The sequence below is a fragment of the Cucumis sativus genome, chromosome 6 (assembly GCF_000004075.3).
Source record: "Cucumis sativus cultivar 9930 chromosome 6, Cucumber_9930_V3, whole genome shotgun sequence".
NCBI classification, from domain to species: Eukaryota; Viridiplantae; Streptophyta; class Magnoliopsida; order Cucurbitales; family Cucurbitaceae; genus Cucumis; species Cucumis sativus.
In genome coordinates this window covers 5,166,170-5,189,210 of record NC_026660.2, presented here as the reverse complement: position 1 = coordinate 5,189,210, position 23,041 = coordinate 5,166,170, and the positions used below count along the sequence as shown (strand labels likewise).

General features: G+C 28.7%; 2 protein-coding genes across 2 annotated transcripts; both read left to right on the top strand.

Moving 5' to 3' along the window:
• The first annotated feature begins 8,470 nt into the window (after nucleotides 1-8,470).
• Nucleotides 8,471-11,477, top strand: LOC101220603 (LOB domain-containing protein 18). Its single transcript, XM_004145010.3, has 2 exons — nucleotides 8,471-9,011; nucleotides 10,665-11,477. Exons 1-2 carry the CDS (start codon nucleotides 8,667-8,669, stop codon nucleotides 11,040-11,042), a joined length of 723 nt encoding a protein of 240 aa, XP_004145058.1. The 5' UTR covers nucleotides 8,471-8,666; the 3' UTR covers nucleotides 11,043-11,477.
• Nucleotides 11,478-13,392: 1,915 nt separating this feature from the next.
• On the top strand, nucleotides 13,393-14,402 carry LOC101216363 (calmodulin-beta). The gene is made up of 2 exons (XM_004153069.3): nucleotides 13,393-13,772; nucleotides 14,030-14,402. The coding sequence occupies exons 1-2, from the start codon at nucleotides 13,471-13,473 to the stop codon at nucleotides 14,262-14,264; spliced, it is 537 nt and encodes a 178-aa protein (XP_004153117.1). The 5' UTR covers nucleotides 13,393-13,470; the 3' UTR covers nucleotides 14,265-14,402.
• The last annotated feature ends 8,639 nt before the right edge of the window (nucleotides 14,403-23,041 follow it).

The window sequence follows — 23,041 nt, the reverse complement described above, 5'->3', positions numbered from 1 at the left end:
TTAGTTTCAGCTTTGAGGTCATTGGTAGGTTTGATGATCAAGTCCTTGTAGGTTTCATTTTTAATTTGTATGTTAACCTAAAACGTAGAAATCTTCCCTAAAGTACAAATAGTTAAAATTATATCGTCAAACTTTGGAAATAAAAGAATTGAGTGTTGAAATTGGATACAAAAAGTATACATTAAACGGTTCAATTTTTATTGTTTAAGATTGTATTTCTACGAAGGGTTATTTAAACTCAATATTAGAAAAATTTTAAGAGTCTCGTTCTTACAACTAAAAGTTTGAGGGTGTCATTGCAACTACTACCACAGTTTAATCATAGTTGTTGTACTTTGTCCTTTTTTACTTACTTTCATTTTCTTCTTCACTGCACATTTTTTAGTTGAGAATTAGTAATATTTAACCTACTTTACTTACACAGATGCAATATTATTGTGTTTGGCAACAATAATGGTTACTTATTCATGCCTATGATAAATATGATAAGAAGAAAATGTTGTTTTTTAAGAGGTGAGAATACTGCATAAGAATGAAAATTTAATCAAAAATGTCTTTAACCAATTTGAATATGTCTAAGACATATATATTTTTAGTTGATTGATAAGTTTCATCAAACTCAATCAAATTTGAAATGAACATTTAGGGCTTATATACATTTTAATAAATAAAATGGACATGAGCTAGCTAGCTTCCACCCATTATTATCATATTGTCTTTGTTGTGTTTTCTTATTAATTAATTGGGGCTACCTACTAGAGGTTGTACTGATAAAAGAAGAAGAAGAAGAATAGAAGAAAAGGCTGAAGTGCTTTTTTTATATTCCAAGAAATGGATTTGTGGACTAAAATATTTGACTTAAAAGGGAAAAGAAATGTCATTAATGGCCAAAGAAGACAACATAGGTTGATGACATCTAATTTCACCAGTTTGGAGGTTACAATTTTGGTCCATCAAAATAAATACTAAAATGCTAAGGTTGATGAAGATGTATTTCTCTTTTAGTATTATTGTTATTATTTTAGTTTAACAAATGTGACGTTGAAAATGGAACCTCCCTAGCTCTTACACCGACATTATTGTTCATTTCTTATTGTATAGTTCCTTTAAGACTAACAAAAAATCATTAGAAGAATAAATATTCAATTGATTAAAATATTTATGATTCATTGAAATATTGAAGGGATTCATGATATGAATGTCATAAAAGAGATTTTATTTTGATTTGGAGTCAAATGGAAGGCAAACCCCAAAAGTCATGCATATAACCCATTAATAAATAAAGCTATAGTGTAAAAGAAAATCTTAACTGCATATAATTATACAATGTTGCTATTAAATGAACATTGCATCATTCAAAGCTATGCCAATACACAATAGTTTTAGGCCTCAATAATTTACATTTTATCAAAACACACATCTCCACAACTTTAATAAATGTTACCTTTAAAATATTGACTAAATATAAATGATCAATTATAAAGGTAAGAATCATATATTTACCTCATCCTGAATTGACATGCCTTTGTTCGGTTATTGTTTTTGGAATATATTGTTGCTCACATACATAATAAAATTATCAAGCTTTTGAATGGTTAGTTGAATTATGTTAGGATTTAGGGTTGAATGATGCTAGAGCTGCACTAATTTTTAAAAATTTCAATTCCAACAATAACTATAATAGAATCCCACAAAAATGTATAAAAAAGAGAAGGAAAAAAAGGTTAGTAATGTGTTTTTAGGGTACATGTAGGTCCAAGAACATATTAATGTTGGTAACAGTGGCCTCTCACATCTGACAATAATAAAGCAAAGTTTGGTTGCTATTGATGGGATCACAAACAGATAGGCTATATGATATCCTCTAATTTTTCTCTTTTAATCAATCAAGAGTTCTGTGGACAAATAGTTTGCCTATTTTAGCTCACACGTGTGGGGGCAAAAATAATTGAAAAGATCAGAAAACTTCTCATAAATTATATCTCATTCATCATTAAAATCAAATAAACTATTTATTCTCACCATTGATGTCTCTTTTAATAAATCTATTGCTTTTCATCATTGAATTTCTTCATAGTGGTTGAGAAGTGAAAAGATTTTCAATACATATAATAGGGGTATGTGTAGATGAAATGAGTGAATGACACAATAATAAAAATACCACCCTATTAATTAAATACTTCTTAAATCTTCCAAGTGAATAGAAAATAAAATATCCTACCTCAGCTTAGATAATTAGTGTTGAAGGTGTTAAAAACTTTTATTTGCTTCTAATATCTTCATATATGCAATGTCTTGAACGATCAAGTGTGGGAGCCTCACAAACCACTTAGCAAGTCAATATCCGAGAGATTATACAATCTAGTAGAGGTTAAAGGAGCAACACCTTTCAAACCCTATTCATATCTAGCATATTTGTGTTGGGTATAATTTTGACCTAAAGTTTGAAAAAGTGTGTTATATATATAAACTCTATCTCTAAAGGTGTTTCTAATCTTTAATCTAAATTATTTCCTCTAATGTAAACTATTCTTCCATGGAGTGACATAGCTATAGCACGTTGTTTGTAAATTATGTAAATGTATGCATTCGTTGTCTATTGCATTGTTGCATTAAGTTATTGTTTTACTTTTTTGTTGTCAATTTTTTTATACTGGAGTTTCATAAAATATTGTAATTCACTTTATTATCCAACAAAATTATATATACATATTGAGTTTGCATTGCCATTTGTAATGATAAATGTTGCACCATCCGTAATTTTATATCCATCAGATCGCAAATATTAAATAAGTTTATTTGATTGACTGAAAATTTTCAAATAAATTATTTTATTTGAGAACAAAAGAGGAAAATTCAATATTGAAAAAAGCTAATTCAGTTAAATTAAAATATGGTTGAAGTAAAAAAGTTAAAAATTAAAATTAAGATATAGAGGAGAAAGAGAAATGAATAGATTAGGGAGAAGGAGAAAATGGGGAGTGATTGGGGACGCAAATCAGCTGTGCACCAAAATCCACGCCTCTATCTTCAAACGTCACTTCTTTAAACGTGGCACCCGATCTGGGACTCCTTCTATTTCCCATCCTACAACGTTGATGCCACCTCACTTCCCTTCTCTTTTACTAATTTTTCATTTTTACTTCTTTGATTAAATGTTCTCAATTTTCAAATATATCATTTAACTTAAGTAATATTGAGATGGAGTCATTTGGTTAATTTAGTGATTGATAGCCGAGAGGCAATTGATAATTGATTGAGCTAAAATTGGTAACTTGTGTTTAAGACAAAATTACGTTTTGAATTCACGAATTTCTCATGCACAGTCAAATTATAAATCTGCCAAAAGCTGTTGAAGTTGGTTGCTAGATCACGTCATCTTCCAATTTTCAAAATAATTACATGCTAACGGCTACATTTTGTCAACTGGTTGTTACTAAATAAATTCTAGTGCTGAATGTTACACAAATGTCACTCCTTATATCAATAATTTAATCTTGTTTACCCTTCATTAATTAAACAACTCAAAACTAAACCCTCTTTCAAATAAAACATTTTTATCCTAATTCAAAACTACAACTATTTCTTTTCAAGATTAATTTTATTGAAGTATTTTTTTTAAAAGAGAAAGAAAATAAAAAACACACATTTTAATGCATCGACTTACATTGACTAATAAGCAAAAGAAAATTAAAGGAAAAGGGTCTTTGTCCATGCACAATATCATAATGCATTTTCAAAAATCTTTTGACCAAAACGACTATTGTAAAGTATATGAAACAGAAAGTAGGGGTTACATTTAATTAATTATTGTTTAGGGTCTAAATCTTTCTGATTGACCCCAAGAGTTTTCATAATCATAATAAATAAAACAAAAGAAAAAAACAATTAATCATTATTAATGTCTCTAATTAAACCCAAATAATTAATCTTTTTTTAGAAAAAGTTATTGTTCCTTTTCGACGTTTATAAATTGACTTTGTTAGTCTATTGGAAGCTGCATTTGCCGTTTGCTCAGGTGACATACTGTAATTAAATATATATTTCTTAAACCCTTAAATTTGGGAAAGCAATCATACCTTATTTATATTTTATTTTTACATGCATTTTAGGGACCAAACTTTATGAATTCTAGGTTTTGGTTACACGTTTTGTGAACTCGTGGGACAATCTTTATTTATTATATATCTCAATTATATATATATATATATATGTATGTATATAAGTTGCTCCTTGATTAATGTTTGTTAATTTAATTGTTTTTTAATTTAGTCTATGATCATTCAAAGTTCTTGTTAACAAAAAAAAATGGTCAAACGAATGAGTTAGTCTCTAAATTTTGATACACAAAGATTTAGTTACTATATTTCAAAATTATTATAATTTAATTATAATGTACAGTGATTGAATGGTTACAAACTAATATGATTTTATATAGAAAGGGTCACGAGCTTTTCTTTTATCTTCAATTTTCAAATTCATTCCACGACATTATCTCACTAATTGTATCAAGAAAGGCTTAAAAGCAGGAGTTTGAATCCAAGTTAGAATGGAAGAAGAAAAAAAAACAGTAGAATCCATGAGAAAAAAAAATGAAATTAGAAGAGAAAAGGCTTAGCTAGGGTTATAGCTTTTTGAATCTCTTTTCTTGTAATCTTAGCTAGCTTTTTGATACAAACGTGTGACAATATTTCCTTTAGATCCATTAAAATGTTGAAAGTGGGGCATGTGGTTTGGGAAAAATTAACGGGTTTAGTCAATTTAAGCATAATTTAATAAGTATATGCAAGCTATGAATGGGTTGATCCTTCCAACCTCATGTCGAATTGAAAAAATAAACACGATTTTAATTATAAAATTTGGTTAGTCCATCGACTTTTTTTTTTCTTATAAATAGGTAAAAAAAGCCCATGGAATCCATATTTTGATATGTAAATTAAGTTTTGTACTTAGACTATAGAGGTAAATGAAAACTTGGAGCGTTAAATTATTAACTCGAGTTTTAAAAAAAATATTATCACGTAAAATAACTTTTAAATTAGGCTACTTTTAATAATAGCAAGTTGTTTGAGAATTGATATTGGCATTAAATTGATATGCTCATAACTGTTAGATATATGCAACACTTCTACCATAAGTTTCTCAAAAAGAAAAACAATGAATTGGGTGGAACTACCAAACGTTTTAGTTTCAATGGAATCTCTCCATGCAAGAAAAGAAAGTTAACTTTATTAACAACCGTTACATAAATTTAAAGTTCTATCCAACTTCACGTTTTCATTATACATATATTTCACGAACTTGTTATAGTTAGAAATTTGTTTGAAAAGCTCCAATATTTAAATAAGTATTGATGCATGTGCAATTTCTTTCACCAACTCTTCCTTATCATGTGTTCTTACGTAAGTGAAATAAAAGTAAATTATAATTTATTTACATCTATTTAGTTTGAGGAATTAGTATGTTAATAGATGTAAAATATTTGCGTTGAAATAAAAGAAATGAATAGTTAGGTAAGTGATTATAATTAATATTTGCATTAGGAATGAAAGAGAGGAAGGGGAGGACGTAAGGAAAATGAAAAGAAAAGAGAGGAAGGGATGAGATGGAGACACGTGTGAATATTATGGTGGGATTTGAATGGAAGATGTCTGTCAGTGCTTCCTCTTCACACCGCAGGGATTGGACAAAAGCCGGACACCGCGGTCATCCGCCGTTACCAACTGTTTACTCTTTTTCTTTTCTCTTTTTTCCTTCTACATCTATTTATAATTTTTATCTTTTTTTTTTTTTCTATCATTAAATTATTAATTTCAACTATTGGTTCTTCTTTCTTTATTTTTTTATTTTTTTATTTTTTTATTTTTAATCTTTCCCACTTTTGGTTTTGTATTTTTTATTTTAAGCCTTTCTAACCAGTAATTTATTTCTAAAACTCACCTCTTTTTAATAATTGGGTTATATTCAAATTAACATAGATAATAAATAATTGAAATAATATTTACTATATTCTCGTTAATTTAAAATTTTATAATTTAGCATCTGTATAATTTGATCGAACTCTTGTAACAAATTTTTTTATTAAACTACATTTAATTACTCCAACTTATTTAAATTTGTTTAAAAATTAAATATTATAATGGTATTACAAAAGTAAAACACAGAATTTTATTTACATTTTTTATCTATGCTTGAATATTGATTGATTCAACACTCACATCAATCTTTTGCTTATTGAAAAATATAAATATAAGAAAAATTAAATTGTCAGTTTGGTTTTGAATTTTATATTTTGTATCTAATAGATATTTAAATATTTTGACTATAAATAAAGCATACACACTTTTCATATACTTTTAAATGGAACTAAACAACAACACACAAACCTAAAAATTTATAAAATAGATTTGTAATTTACAAACTGAAGAAACCAATTCATAGTGTTTAAAGTGTATTGGAGAGGTGGCACATTACTAAGTTACCATTTGGTATTGTATATATATATATAATAAAGAAGAAATATAGAGATGAAATGCAGAGAAAGAGTAGACAAATGTTGAATTGAGAAATCGACTTTCTTGTTTTCCTATTTGAGGCACATGTGTTGGTGGAAGAATGGTCTTATAGCATCCACCAATAATGTCTATTTTGAATTGTTTCGTGATTAATTGTTAGTTATGTGTTTTTAAAAATGGGACTCCATTCATTGTTACTAATGTGTTGTAATTCCAATGCAAAATTCCTAACAGCAATTTTATTCCTTTACATTTGACTATTACGTGGGATTCACCCTACTTTTTTTTTTACTAACCTTTCATCCTTTTCATTTTTTTTATACTTTAGTTAATTAACAATATATAATTATAGAGTTTGTAAACACAATCAAATAAAGAATTTCAAAGGATGGTTGATATAATATGAATGCAAACTCATTACTATAATGACATGTTTTATTGTTGTTGTTGTTGTTTTTTAGAAAAGTTAACGAAATTTAATTTGGTATTAGCATTAATATATAACTTTAATTTTTTTAAAAAAAGTAAAGTAGTGAAATTTGTTATTAAAAGAAAATAATAAATAATGATAATGAAGAAAGAAAGAAAGAGAGAAAGAGAGAAAGGAAGACGTTACCTTATTATACAACAAGTTTGAACGGCGCGTGGGGCCCCTACTCTCGATCTGAGGTCATCAAATTACCCGGCCGTTACATTCCTGCTCACCGACTCAAACGTGGCATCCCCAAATTGGTGCACACTGTTCCCTGGACCCCACATTTGAACGCCGAACTTCTTATTTTTGACCTTTTTCTTCATTCCCCTCTCTCATCACACCCACACATTTACATCATTTTCTTCTCTCTCAATTTATCCCATCACATTTTCAATACTTTAATTCAATTTTCTAAAATTACTCAATTTTGAGCTTCATTAAACAATTCTACTTATTCATCAATAACATCTTTTAATTTTGATTAATTAACATGTCATATTTGTTACGTTCCTAGCTTGGTTATGCTTTCAATAGTTTAAAGTTAAAGATTATCATACTTATTAAAGAATAAAATAACTTTAATCAGTGTATAGTGCAATTTCATTTGATCATTTTTTGAAAGAGAAAAATATTCGAACCTCCTATTTTATCTTTAACGAAAACAATGGTATATTACGGTCTGTTTCTTCAGGAATTTTTGTAGAAAAAATAGCACCATTTTTCATACAATGTGTTGTTTTTTTGGAAAGTTAAGAGCAGAGCCAATTCTGTCTCACTCTCGCACTCATTCCTTCAACTATTGAGTTTTTGAGTGGCTTGGGTTTCAAAAGGGCTTCATCATTATAAATCAAAGAAGAAGGTGATTTTGGATATGAGTCTCATATAGCTTTTCTTACCCACTTTCCTCTTTTGGCTTTTTATAGTAAATGAAAAGCCATAAATGAAAAATATATATAAATAAAAGAAGCTGAGTCATTATTCAATTTGAACCCATTAGCAAAAAAAAAAAAGAAAAGAAAAGAAGAAAGAAAAGGTTGACGTCTTTTGCTCTCCACGCAGCTTAAAACTCGCAGTGTGGCAAAATTTAGACAGTCTGTTGGACACGTCTCCAAACCTACCAATTTCTTTATATATAATATTTACTTTGTTAATAAGAAAACAAAAATACCCCCTCTCTAAATAATGTGTTACAATTATAATTAGAATTATTAGAAGAGAGTGTTGTATAGGTAGAAGATTAAAAAAAACAACAACAAAAACTCACGAGGGATTTCAAGTGAGAGAATTTAAAAAGAAAGAAAGAAAGAAAGAGAGAGAGCACTAAAAATATAAAAAGAAAAAGAGAGTAATATTTAGCAATAGGGCTTATCGCATGTTTGCTTCACGCAAGCAGCTAAATGTAGGTGTTAAGGCTTTGCTCTCTCGCGTGGCTTTAAAGACTTTCTTTCTTTCTTTCTTTCTTTCTTTCTTTCTTTCTTATTTTTTTATTTTCCTCTTTTCAAATAAAGTCATTTCTTCTCTTCTTTCTCCTCATTAAATTAAAATCCTCCCCCCAAAAAAATACATTTCTTTCACTTCCTCAATTTTCCACCAAACCCTAAAACCCCCTCTTCTCCCTTCAAAATCCATATCTACTTTTATAAAAATCAAAATTCTTTTGTTATCTATCTCCTAGCATGAGTGCCAACCCTAGTACAAGCGGCGGCGGAGGGCCGGGAACTGCCAGTACCGGCGGGAGTGTCGGTGCCGGCGGAGGAGGTCCATGTGGGGCTTGCAAGTTTTTGAGAAGAAAGTGTGTTCCCGGTTGCATATTTGCTCCTTATTTTGACTCCGAGCAAGGGGCAGCTCATTTCGCAGCTGTACACAAGGTGTTTGGAGCTAGCAACGTCTCCAAGCTCCTCCTTCATATTCCCGTCCACAAACGTCTGGATGCCGTCGTCACTATTTGTTACGAGGCTCAAGCCCGCCTCCGAGACCCCGTATACGGTTGCGTTGCTCATATTTTCGCTCTTCAACAACAGGTAAACTTGAATTTTGATTCTCCATCTTGATTTGTTAAGGTGTATTCAGATTGACTGTATATTTATTATATTTTATCTCCACTTTCTTTCTTATTTTGCATAATAAATACTAATTAATGGAAATAAATAATTCTGTTTGTCTTGTAATATTTCTTTTATGGAAATTTACTTGTTTCAAACAAAGGCTAGTTTTTGAAGCTATTTCAGAAGTGGGAAATTGAGTTTTCTTATTTTTATTTTAAAAATGGGGGTTGTTTGTTTCAGTTTTGAAAACCCAAAAAAGGCAACTAAAAGAAATGGGGTTTTAGAGATATAGGGCTGTTATACCCTTCAAATACTAGGGTACACTATACCCTTAAATGGGTAGGAAAAGCTAGTAATTAAATTTAATTAGGGTGGCAGTTTAACTTTATTTTTATTTTACCCTACTGAGTTTACTCAAAATCTAGAGCTATCAGTCATTCGTTGATTATTATCAAATCATTTCTTCGGCGGTTACTGCGGTATTATTCCCTAATCAAAGTGATCTGTCTTCTTTTTTTGAGTGTTTTGGGGGTTTTTATTCCTTGTTTTATTATTATTATTTGCACTTATTAGGGAATTGGTCTGTCTATAGCCTTAAAGTTAAGCCCTTTGATTAGAGAGACAACACTCATTTCCTACGTTTCCCCAATTTTTAGCTTCCTGTTAGTGTATCTTCTCAAAATCAAAAATAACACACAATATATATCAATTGAATTCGTAATACCTTCTTCCATATACGTATATATATTTTTAATTTTGTCTATTTTCCCTTTTCAGAACTACTTTCTTTAGTATTTCAATTTCATTTGGTAAAAAATACACAACAAATACACAACTATTTGTTAACTTCATTTTCAAAAACTAAAAGAATATAATTACCAAATGTGGTCATAATGTTTTGCTTTCTTAAATATGTAATGCTTTATTTTGGAAACTTTTCATTACACACGCAGGATTTTAATTAATCTGTTCTCTACATTTAAACTAAAAACCTAAAATTTTAACATTTTTAAAAAAAAAAATTGGATAAGATTTCAAAACTATTATTAACAGATGGGAAAACAAAGAATTTGAAGAATTTTGAAGTATATAAAACTAAAAGTGAAAATTTTATTAATTAGGAGCTAAGTTTTTCGTAGTTAAAATTATCAGTACAAGTTTGATGGTAAGGAAAACATAAATGCGTGAAAGTGAATGAAGCCTATGGACTACAGTTTTAAACTTAAGGTAATTTACGTATGATTTAACTTGATCATATTATATTCCCTGTTTTTTGAAAAATGTTTGATGTATATATTGGAGTATAATAGTTATTTTGTTTTGTTTTTGTTTTTTGTACCTAATATGTATACTGCACATTTGGAAATACCTACTACGTAAATGTCTGTGTACTGTGTATTAACAGTATGGTTGGTAATTTACTTATTTTATAAAATAATACCCCAAAAAAACAATTCTATAATTGAAAATTTGTTTACCTCAACCAACATAATCCAACAATGAAAACAGAGATTTTTACAGATCACTTTTTTATTTGTTGTGTAATCTTTCTAAGTACTTTGAGATTGAATTAGAAGGTTAATAATAATAATAGAATATATATATGTGTGAAATTCAAAACATTGGCAGGTGGTGAGTTTACAAGCCGAGCTGACGTACCTTCAAGCCCATCTAGCAACACTAGAGCTCCCGTCGCCGCCGAACCCACCTCCGCCACCTCCCCCGCCAAGTTTTCCGGCGCAACCACCGCTTTCTATCTCTGACCTGCCATCGGCTTCCTCCCTGCCGGCCACTTATGACTTGTCGTCGCTCTTCGACCCAATGGCTCAGCCTGCATGGGCCATGCAACAGCAACGGCTCGACCACCGCCAGTTCGCCGGCGGAGGTGGCGGTTCATCCACGGCGCCAGGAGAGGGTGATCTTCAAGCCCTTGCCCGCGAACTCCTCCTTAGACACGGCGCTCCGCCGTGCTCCGACGCCTCGTCGCCGCAATCGCTCTCGAAATGAAACTTTTTTTTTTTATATAACTTAAATTCTTGCCTCTTTGATTCCTCTTTTGTCAAAATTTTACTGGAAAATTGAAGGGTGCTAGAATTTGTTTTTTTTTTTTTTTACAAAGAAAATTGATTGGAGTTAAAAGGCAAGAAAAAGAAAGAAATATATTTAAAAAATGTTAATCTTTCATTAATTTTTTAAACTATATTCTACATGTTTAAAGTAATTAGAAACAGAGAACACAGATTAGTTGAAACTAATTTTTTTTATGAAACTATTTTTTTCTATTCAAAATTTAAGATTAGACTATTGTTTTTGTTATATTTTCTCTCTTTTCTAAACATGTTCTATTTTCAATCATTGTTAGTTGGTTGGTGAGTCACCCATTAAAAGTTTGTCTAATATATATTATATATATATGAAATGATAATGATGATTGTATTACAATATTATAGGTCTTACTCTTAACTCTTAAAACCGATTATATTGAGGAATTTGATCGTACAAACTATTGATACTTATGTTCACACTTTAGGACTCTTATGAAATTAATTTTTTCGTATTTAAATCCTTCTTGGCACTTAAAATTCTATTTGTGAAGCACTCGGAAATTCACTCTAAAATTAGTTTAAATATTCATCTTCCTCGAGTAAATATTATTTAAAAATATTCAATTAGGTAAGTTAAACACTATTTTAAAACTTTTAATTAACTACCAAATTTACTAATTGTTACAATTTTTCCTATTCAAAATTTATCATTTTTTATTCTTTACTACAATATTTACTATTTTCCATATCAAACTAAAAAACTAAAACAGTCTACACGTCAAACACATACTACAGGTGTCAATAGGTGCATATGGACATTTCTACTAGGTGGACACTCGTTTACCTCTACCATCATTCATGTTTCATAAATATCAAGAAAACAAGTATAGGAAGTAAGGAATTAATCAATGTCCAAAGAAAATGGCTAGAGAATAGCCCAACAGGCCTACAAAAAGTTATACAAAAGCCTTAATGTTTAGGGTAATTGTAATTGATGGTCATTTGAGAAATAATAATTAAGGATATAGTAATATTTTAAAAAAATTACAAATATAGCAAAACAATCGCTGATAGACTTGTATCGTTGATAATCTTGTATGATCTATCAGTGATAAACCAATATTTACAACATAGCCTATCGATGATAGACTTGTATCATTGATAGAATTTGATAAATTTTGCTATGTTTGCAAATTTTTTAAAATGTTGTTTTATACTTAATTATGTTGAATCTAATTCCTAAATTTACAACATATCTAATGTTTAATGCAATAGTACTAGCATCATAATTAGAGAATAGTTTAGCTCTACTACTCCAAAGGCCCGTGAGTGCTGTTATATCTTCCCATAACTCGATCTCCGTTCTAGCCTTGCTATTGAAGATTCTATTAGTTCTTTCAAGTCAAATGGCCCAAAGGAAAACCACGACGGTATTGAATAGAATAGATCCAATCTAAAATAATCTACATCTCAGACGTAAACTAGTTTAATCAAACTTATAATAATCTAGATTAAAATAATTCACTCCTGGTCTCGAATACCCGTAAATGTTTCAAGGTAAAAGAAGTATGGTATCCATTTCCCTTCTGATGAGCCAAGCCCTATCCTGACCTGAGCTTGGGCTACTTTTATCCATTAATTATAATATTTGGGCCTTTGCCCTTTGACTCTCTATCTTCTCTTCACATATTCTCAAAAAGAAAACTTTTATATTTTTTGCATAATAAGTTATATATTTGACATCTTAAAGTTAATAAGATGCAGTTGATTGAGCCACTAGATTTTCAAAATCAACAGTTCAAAAAGCCTAACACACAATTATCGAATCGACCTGCTTCTTAAGGAAGTGTACAATAGTACTATGCAACCCTATTACAAGTATACAGAGATAATACAGAAAAGAGACATAACACCAACCTACTCGCAAAATTCCAATCGTGGAGACAACTACATCCTACTCCAGTGACAATTACTAATTAAGATCATCACCCTTTCCCACATCAGATTCAACCACTGAAGCAAGCAGAGCGAGGTAAACTTAAAATAGGAAAGAAAAGCTAAACCGTGGTAAATGTTAGTTTGATAAACCACTCACGGTGAATCTTCGTGAGCTCCACCCTTGAGAGACGACCAAGTCGAGTCGTGGGATGTGTGTTGGGATTGGTATAAAGCTCTCCACTCACATACTGACTGACATATGTATTTATTCCTTATAAATGCTACAAAACAAAAACAATGGGCCTTTCCTTTTTGCCCCCTTCCATTATTATGATATTGAAAACAGACAGAATTCTAAATTAAGAGCCGTAGGACTTTAAACTTCTCTTCTACTTACATAAACTGTTTCTTTTCACAATTTCTCTTATAGAAAAATTTCACTTCTCTTAGTTATGTTCAATCTTACCTCTTCCTTATTCCCTACTTTCTTCCATAGGAATATTTCCTCAAAACCCTTCTTCCAAAAATCCCTAAACAACCAAAAGTTACCATCTTTCACCACTTTTAACCACTTCCAGCTCCTCTTCAACCTCCTCGACTCCGATGGTGACGGCAAGATCTCGACGAAAGAGCTCAGTCAATTTCTCTATCGTCTAGGATATAAAAAGCTGAAAGCTACAATGGAAGCTGAAGAAATGGTGAAGGAAATGGATTCAGACCGTGATGGATTCATTGAAATGGATGAATTTTTAGAGTGAGTATGACTTACATATTAGTTTAAGCACTTTTTATAAAACGTGCTTCAACTTTTGATCTAAAATAGACCATTTAAATACTACTTTGATTTCATTTTAATCTTTATACTTTCAAATTTGGTTTATATTTTTCCTTTATTTATTTTGACTGTACTTGTATATTTTGGAAAATTTAAAAGAGACGACTGGGTTAGGCGTAACGGATGGTAAACACATTCTTAGCTTTTAATTTTGATGACGAAACGTTTTAATATAGGGTTTTGCAGAAGGGGGAGGAAGAAGAAGAAATTCTTAGGGAAGCTTTTCTGATATTTGATGGTGATAAGAATGGATTGATTTGTGCTGAGAAGTTAAAGAGAACATTGAGCAAATTTGGATGGCAAAAATGTGACCTCAAACAATGTAAAAAGATGATTGAAGGAGTTGATCATGATGGCGATGGCTATGTGAATTTTCAAGACTTTCGGCTCATGATGACACAGAAAAGATAATCATATATATAATATAGAGATTATTATCTGTAATTTTATATTTGATTTATCTCTAAGAAATGTAATGTCGTCTTTAATTAATGCTTATGATTATGACTTGTAATAATATATCTTCTTTTTCTTTTCTTTTTTTAAAAATTGTAATGGGTTTGAATTTTTCAATTGATTAAATTACAAAATTTATTCATGTTACAAAGTACGTATTTGTACTTAGCAACATTTTTAATTCAGTCTTTAGACTTTTGGGTTTTTGCACTTATTTAATTCTTATAATTTATACAAGTTTTCTAATATGGATCTCTAACCTTTCTTCTTCAAAAAAAAAATATATATATTCTATTTATTTTGTCTTTATACTCCCAATTTTTATTTTTATTTTTTTTATTGTTGATCTTTATGCACTATTTAATGATCATGTCAAGTGACCCACATATAATTTAAATATAAATAAGAGAGAACTTTTTTGAATATATCTTCAATGGGCCTAGTGGATTCAATAGGCCCATCTTCAAATTGAATAAAAAATTAATATTGGGCCGTCTAAAGTCCAAATTCATAGTGCAATGCATTCATGAGTTATGGAGTCCATTGAGATTTTAGTATAAGTTGAAGAGAAGGTCGTGTAAGTTTTGATCAACCTAACTTCACTTTAGATATCGGAAATAAAATTTTTAAAAACACATCTTTTATTTACGTATTAAATAATTAAATAATTAAATAATGTTAGGATATGCAAATTTTAAAGGGCTATCTTTTAATTTTTTTCTTAGATTAACTTGAGAACAGTTTTAGTTAAAGTTTTCTTTTCCCCTTTGCTCCTCCTCGAAGTTTTAAAATCAAAATAATATATTATAAAAAAAAACAGTACAAGGGAAAATGAAAATGAAAATATATAGATATAGTGGGAATAAATTTCAAGATTAAATACCAACTAATATATTTATTTAAAACCAAGAGTAAGAACCTATAGAAATTGAAACTCGTGAGTGTTGAAAGTAAGAGTATCAATAATAAGTAATTATAAGCAAAGGTTTAAGAAAAATTATGGAAACATAGATTGCATAGATTGGAACTCAATTAGTATATGTTTTTGTTAATGCAATGAGTCAGCATTACATATATATATATATTATGTCTACACTTTGGAACTCAATTATTATTCTGCCATCTCTTTTGTTAACTTAACCTGAGGTTGCCTAATTAATTACTTTTAAATTATACAAATGTTTTAATTAGAAGTTTGCTTTAGATAATGGGGACTTTCCCAATAGATAGGAACTCAACTCAACATATATATTTATATTATTACGATACTCTGATCTATTGGCCTTATCAACTATTTCTATATCAATTTTGCCCTTTTTATCTTTCGTTTCTTATATAATATATGAGTGGTAGTTGAGGTGGAAAGAAAGAAAGAAAGAAAATTAAAAGAGGTAGCTAATTCCACATGCTTCATTTTCTAATCGGAAACTGATTTTTTTCTTCTTTAATTTGTTTATAAAGGCCATCTTATATGTTGGTTAATTAAACATTTACATTCACATCCAATATTTGTCACAATCAATATAATGTTAGTAATTAATGTCAATAATGTTTTACTCGTGATACTTTTTGAACGTGGTTGAATTACACACGTTGACACTTATTTATAGTATTCGTAGTGTTATTCCAACGTCAATATAAATATAATATATTTCATCATAAAAATTAAATGTAAAAAAAAGCTTAAAGTGATATATAATTACACCTATATATATTCTCCAATATTGACACAAATTAAAATATACAAAATCATAAATATGGATTTTAATACAATCAAACTAGTACCCAAATTAAACTTTGGTTAAGTTATTTACAAAGAAACTAAATACAACTAAGCATTGTAAAAAAAAAGTGTTAAAAGACACAATCCCATACAAATTACTCTTCTTATTGAGAACCAAATTTGAAATTTTAATCAAATTTAGAAAGTATAATAGTAAAACGTGTAAAAAACTTTTTTTTTTTTAAATGGTACATATAACAAAATCTAACTCTGTCGATTTATCGTAGATAGGCTCTCTATTACCAACATAATCCATAATTGATAAACTTCTATTAGCAATATGATATATTATTGATTCCTATAAATAATATGATGAGTTTGACTTTATAAATATTTTTATATTATACTCTATTTATAAAATTTTGGATCCGATAAAAAATACTACTATATTATTTTTAACTTTTAAGACAATGTTTCTTAAACTTAAAATGATTTGAGATGGATTACTTTCTTTTAGTTTCTTTTTCAAGTAGAAGGATTAAGGGATGAATTTGAACCTAAAAGATCACTTTTAATTTATATTAATAATTTATAATCAACAGCCTATATAAAGAAATTTTCTCATTTTATTATTGTCATTTAAACACAAAATTTAGTTTTATTTATTTATTTGTGTAAGAAGAGGTAAAACCAATAACTTTAAATGTGTTATGATAAAAGGAAATCAAGAGAAATTGACTAATTATCATAAAAAAGAAAAGAAAAAGAGATAAAATGGAATTTGTGAGGTGTTTCTCATAACTCTTCTACTTTACTGATAGAGATTAAAACCCAACACATTTTTTAATAAATAAACCCCAAGTTCTAAAGTTAAAAGAAGAAAAGTTTTCTGAAAATCAAACAATATATATATATATATATATATATATATATATATACAGTGTAATATAATAATGAATGGAATTTTTAAAAGGTGGATAAAAATTATTCAATTAGATGGAAAACAAAGATGAAAGGATCTAAGAGAGAGGTACTTAAGTAGTTGACACCTAATTAATTAGCAGATTAGTGGAGCCAACAAGGTTTGTTAATTAGAATATAATATATATTAAAGAATTAAGGAGTAAATAATTGTGAAAAAATCAAAATCCAAACACATGGCACCCCAGGAAGTTAGTCGGCTATCTGTTTATACTCTAAACAAATTCACTCCTAATGCTTTTTAATTTCAATCACCTTTATTTCTTAATATATATATATATATATATACATATAATAATAATATGATTAAAGGCCTTTAAGCCTTGGACTTTCTCTCCATCAATCATCTGAGTTGTACATGAATTGGATTAGGTTACCACTATTTTTTTTTTTATAAACTTAACCTAATTATATATATGTTTATATATCCAAACTCTCAATTATGAAATATTAGAGTTAGGTATATAGATAAGGAATTTTCTTAAATTACTTATGAAGTTTTTCTATCCTAATTTTTTTATATATATTCAAATTGTCTCATTTAGATATGATATACACACATACATATAACAATATATCAATACCATTAGTTAATCCAACCATAAATTACTTTTCTAGTCTTTTATATCACATTTATTTACAAAGTTGTTTAAATATGAAATACTCTAAGTTTATAACTTTAAAAGTTAAAGAGAGTAGAAGAACACAAACCTTGAAGATTCATATAGGATTGAATAATTTATAATGTATCCTCTTATTATGAAGTTCTTTCACCCCTTTGCATGCCATAGCACTTCCCCCCGTCAATAGTGCTTAGTTATAACCTAAAAATCTATTTATTTCTAATTTTTGTTTTAAAACTAAGGACGTTGTAAATGTTTGAATAAATATAATAATGTTTTATTAGTATGAAAAAGAAAGGTTTAGTAACAATGGTGAGGGTGTTTTAAAGTATTGTAAATTGGAGAAAGAGACGAGAGATGGATGTTAAGTAGAAAAGAACAGAAGAACAAAAACAGTGAAAGCTAATAAGGGAAAAAATAAAATGAGAAATAGAATCATAATATAAAAAGAAAAGGTAAGAAGAGTGTTTGTGTGTTGTAAGTGGGCATTTGTGAGAACATGCAACCTTATGCAAGATTCGAAGAAAATTAGGTGCCTCTCACATGGTGTTTCTCTCTTTTTTAATCGTATATTTCTTATTTTATTTCTAAATTAAACTATATACTATAATATATTAATTAGTTTAAGATAATGGGGTTTCAATTTGTTTAATGAGGAAGGGGAGTTGTCAATAAAAAGCATCAAAAACCATCTTTAATTTGTCAATATTTACAACTTTCAACTCTTCATTTCTTCGATTTAATAATCTCTGCACTTTCCCTTACTTATCTCATTTTCCTTTTTCTCTGTCCAAAGTATTGCCTTCTCTCTTACACAATAATTTCATCAATATGTAGATTAAATTCTCATAAACTAAATCATCTAGAATAGCTACAAGGGTTTGTGTCCACTACAAACTCGTCAAATATAGCACCCTTCAGAAATTTTCTATTCCAATTAATATCAAAAATACAAAATAGTACTATATATATATATTTCATTCTTCTAGAGTTCTAGTTTGCGAAATAGAGATTTTAGAATGCAGAATAATATAGTTTTTATAACCTTATTCAATCACCATTTAAAAAGGTTAAACTTGTTTTGGTTGAAGTTTTTTTATATCTATATAATAAAAATGAAACTAAGTTGGATGAAAACATATAACATTTCGAAATTTAGAACCAAAATAATGGTGTTTTTTTCAGTTTTTTTTATATATATATATATATAATTTATGTAGTAAAATTATGAATCACATCGTTTCAACCAGCTTCAATAATTCGTTCCTAATCTAAAAAGTAGACTACAAATCTCCATATTATAGAAAGCTAAATTTGATTAAATTGTGGTAAGAGAAACCAACCCACACCTCTTCCAAAATAATGGTGATGGTTGGTTGTTGTCCCCCGGCGGAGCGGCAGTGGCTGTCAGCGCCACCCACGGCGTGTCCGTACAAATTGCGGCGGCCGAAGCCTCATCTTTCTTCTCTTTACACCCACACCCTCCGGTACGCCACTCACCCTACACCCACCTTCTTCAGCCATTCTCATTTTCTTCTTCTTCTTTTTCCCCCTTTTTATATCAATATATTTCATTTCCACATTTCACATTTATTATTTGATCCCAAAAAGAAAGAAAGAAAAAACTCCCATTATTATTATTTGATATTTCCAGTCTCCAAAACACAACAAAGACAGTGCTTTCTTTGTTTAATAAACAAAAAGAGGCAACATATATATATATATATATATATATATATATATATATATATATATATATATATATATATATATATATATATATTGTAAAGGGGTTTGTCGTCTATGGAAATAAGACCATCTATATATATGGTTTGTTTGTGCATTATTGTATTATATTTTATTTAATATGTAGACACACACACATACATACTTATGTGTATCTTCTTAAACATTGATGGTTCTTTTCAGGTTTTATATCTTATACAATTGGGTTTTGTTTTGGTTTAAAACATCAATTCCTACAATCTACATTCGTCTACTATGGCTAAAGTACTGATATATAATAAATTAAGTTTATAAATTTAGTTAGAACGATTTAAAATGGGATTAATTAAATCATCGAGCTAGTAGATAGTTGCAAAATTTAGATAGAATGGTTGAATGGAAATGCTTACATGACTGTCCAAACTAAATCTGCAAATTTTGAAAGGGCTATTTGTTTATTTATACATCCATACGTTATATAGTGTCCCAAAGAGGCGAAAAAGAAAGGATTAGCTTGGAAATGTATTTATTATATAGTATATGATAATAATGGAGGCAACATGTCCTATCACAAGTTAGCAAATATGATCTCAAGTTGGACCAATTTAACCTAATTCTTTTGACCAACCACTTCTTTTAACATTACATGTTTTCTGTCCTTTTGCTACATCATTTAAACTTACTTCTGATTTCTAATTTCTAATTTAGCACCATCTCCGAAGCAAAGAAGGAACAAGCTTTTTATTAGTGAGGAAGTTACAAAATATAGAATGATGTTCATGTCTTACTATTAGTTCCCTCACATTTTGACTGCAATATCGACTCTTTATTGAAAGATCAAAATAATTGAAAATTTTCTTTTAAAAAGAAGAAATTGTAGGGAAGGAATAAAAAGAGGGGGGGAAAGTTGGGATATTTTAGTTATGGGAAATTGAAATGGTAAGAGATGGACACAGTTCCCTTAGAATCCGGGGAGCAATATCTGTACTTTGAATTTAAAGCAATCAGAAGAAATGACACCAAAAATATATATATATATATAAAAGAAAAAACCATCATCATATCATCAATTCCCTTTGGGGACTACATCACGTGTGCTGTGAATTGAATGTGCAACAAAATCCAATCAATCTCATCTCTCTCTCTCTATTAAAAAAAGATACCATCTTCATTAACTCTCTCTATTCAAAATTCTACCATTGAAGGTCAACATACATATATATATATATGTCTCACATCATTATTCTTTAAAACCCAAAATTAGTTATTCACAAAGTTGTTCATTAGTTTTTAATATCAAATCTATGTGTATTCTTATATCATATCATATTACATATGAAGCTCAAACCCCATATTTTATTTAAAATAAATGAAGTTGTATATGACTTAATAACTATATAAACTTAAATAGACATGCACTATTTAAAAAACATGTTAAAAAATAATTTCACCATGAGAAGGTGAGGAAACTTCACAACCCTTATATATCTAAGATATGTCTGTAAGTTATAAGTTTATTTTTAAAATTTGGTTTCTATTAAAGATATGTAACGAAGCATATAGTTTAAATCCTTACTCCTAATTGTTGTATTGATTAAGAAAAACCGTATCTTATACTATTCTAATCTTTTAATTTCATTTTATGTGTAATAGGTAGGTAAATTTAGAATGAATCGAACACAAAATTAACAAATCAGTACACTAATAATAAGTTGCACTTTTAGAACAAGGTGAGCTATGGTCATCTTTTCTGCTTTTAAATGGAAACAAAACTTTAAAACCTTATCTAAATTAATATATATTTTTGCCAACTAATACAAAATTGCTAAACTTCTATGTCATGACCAAAATCAATATATCATGTGACATTGAAATTCATTTGTTAGATTCACAAAATAACTTAAATCACTTTTAACTTTTGTCCTTCTTCAATGATGACAAAATCATATATCTATAGTAAACTTCCATTCAAGTTTAATAATGACACCAAATTAGAATTAATAATATTAAAATCATATATAGACTAAAATTATATTGACCTTTACAAAATAATTCTCTCCAAGTTGTTAATAAAGAGTAGTATCAGAGCATAGAACTTTGGAGTTTCTGAAGTATTGTTAAAATATTTAAGAGAGAAAAAAAAACACAAAAAGTAAACCTAAACAATAAAGATATGTAAGACAAAAATTACCTTGTTCATTAAATAATAAGAAAATATGATAAAACAAATTTTTTAAGCTTAAAAATATGATAAACTACTCGTTTGTCGATGTAGTTATATAGTCGTTTCTTACACACCTATTTATTAATACCATTAGTATTCATCTATCCCCTCTCTTCTTTTCATTGGTTCAAATTTATTAGAGTTTGATTCAATTATTATTATTTTAAATTTTGTATCTCATTCTGTGAGATTTTAACTTATGACGTATATATATATAAATGTTTTCACATACTTTTATTGTTTTAAATATTCATTTTATTATTTAATCATACATTTTTTTCTGCATCCATCACATAGAATTTTGTATTTAGAACCATTCTTAAATTGATATGTTATGTGTTCTTGTCCATTTTTCATGTGCATAATCTCACTTTCTTTCTTCTGTTTATCAAATTTGCATACAACAAAATGATCAGTTTGCCTAAAAGGTTAAAAATGATGAAAACTACAATAAATAAATTTTGAAAAAGGATAGCATGTACAAAAGTTAAAAGTTAAAACTAAAGGATCAATACAAGACAAGAATTAGTGTTATTCATCGTTCTTTAAAAACTTTTCCATTTTAAGTTTTTAAAAATCTTATAATGGGTTATTAATAGTTAATTTTGCACATGATGTACAATGGTGTCAATATATAGCTAAAATGAGAAAACAGGAATGTGTTTTCATGAAAACAATTTGAATAGAAAGTAATGAGTGTTGTGTTATACATATTATAACTTGAAATAATTAAAAGGGACGTATATAAGAGAGAGAGAGAGAGAAGAGAAATGCATACAAGAGGAGATGAAAAGCATAGTTTGGAAACATAATATTTGAGTGTGATTTAAAGGGTTTGAAGAGAAGATAGACGTGAAGAAAGAAAAATAGAGAGGGAGAGTGAAATAGAAAATATGAAATTATGCATAGAACGTTGATGTTTGCGTTAGAGAAAGAGAAATGAGAAATGAGAGGGCCCACAGCACCGCCCATGCGCACGCTGTCTTACCAAAACCAAACCCAAACCCAAAACCCCCCATCCATCCATCCATCCATCCATCCATCCATCCATCCATCCATTCCCTTAGACCTAATCTCTTCTCCTTCCTTCTCTTTTTAAAACTATTTTCATTATTATTTAACCCTTTTCCTTTCTTCTCTATTAATCCTTCCTTTCCTTGGATCTATATTCAAATTTTTCATCTTTCTTATACATATTCATGATGAAATTGCAAAATAATATATTTGCTTTTAATTTTTCTTCTTCACTACAAGATAGTTGTGATTTTAAATATATTTTTATATTTTTTTCTTCAACTCTATTCACTTATTTCTATATACATCCTATAATCATTGCACAACAAAAAAAAAAAAAAAAAAAAATTAAAGAATCCGAATTAATAGAATAATTTACTCCGCTAACAAATTATGCCCAGTTGAGGTATTCTGCATCCAATAATCTCAAAAAAAGAAAACA

What these genes read in the sequence shown, in the direction of transcription:
- LOC101216363 (XM_004153069.3), top strand. Translation starts at nt 13,471, where the DNA reads ATGTTCAATCTTACCTCTTCCTTATTCCCTACTTTCTTCCATAGGAAT. An exon ending in GAAATGGATGAATTTTTAGA is followed by an intron (nt 13,773 to 14,029) that starts GTGAGTATGACT and finishes GTTTTAATATAG; the next exon opens with GGTTTTGCAGAAGGGGGAGG.
- LOC101220603 (XM_004145010.3), top strand. Translation starts at nt 8,667, where the DNA reads ATGAGTGCCAACCCTAGTACAAGCGGCGGCGGAGGGCCGGGAACTGCC. An exon ending in TTTTCGCTCTTCAACAACAG is followed by an intron (nt 9,012 to 10,664) that starts GTAAACTTGAAT and finishes AAACATTGGCAG; the next exon opens with GTGGTGAGTTTACAAGCCGA.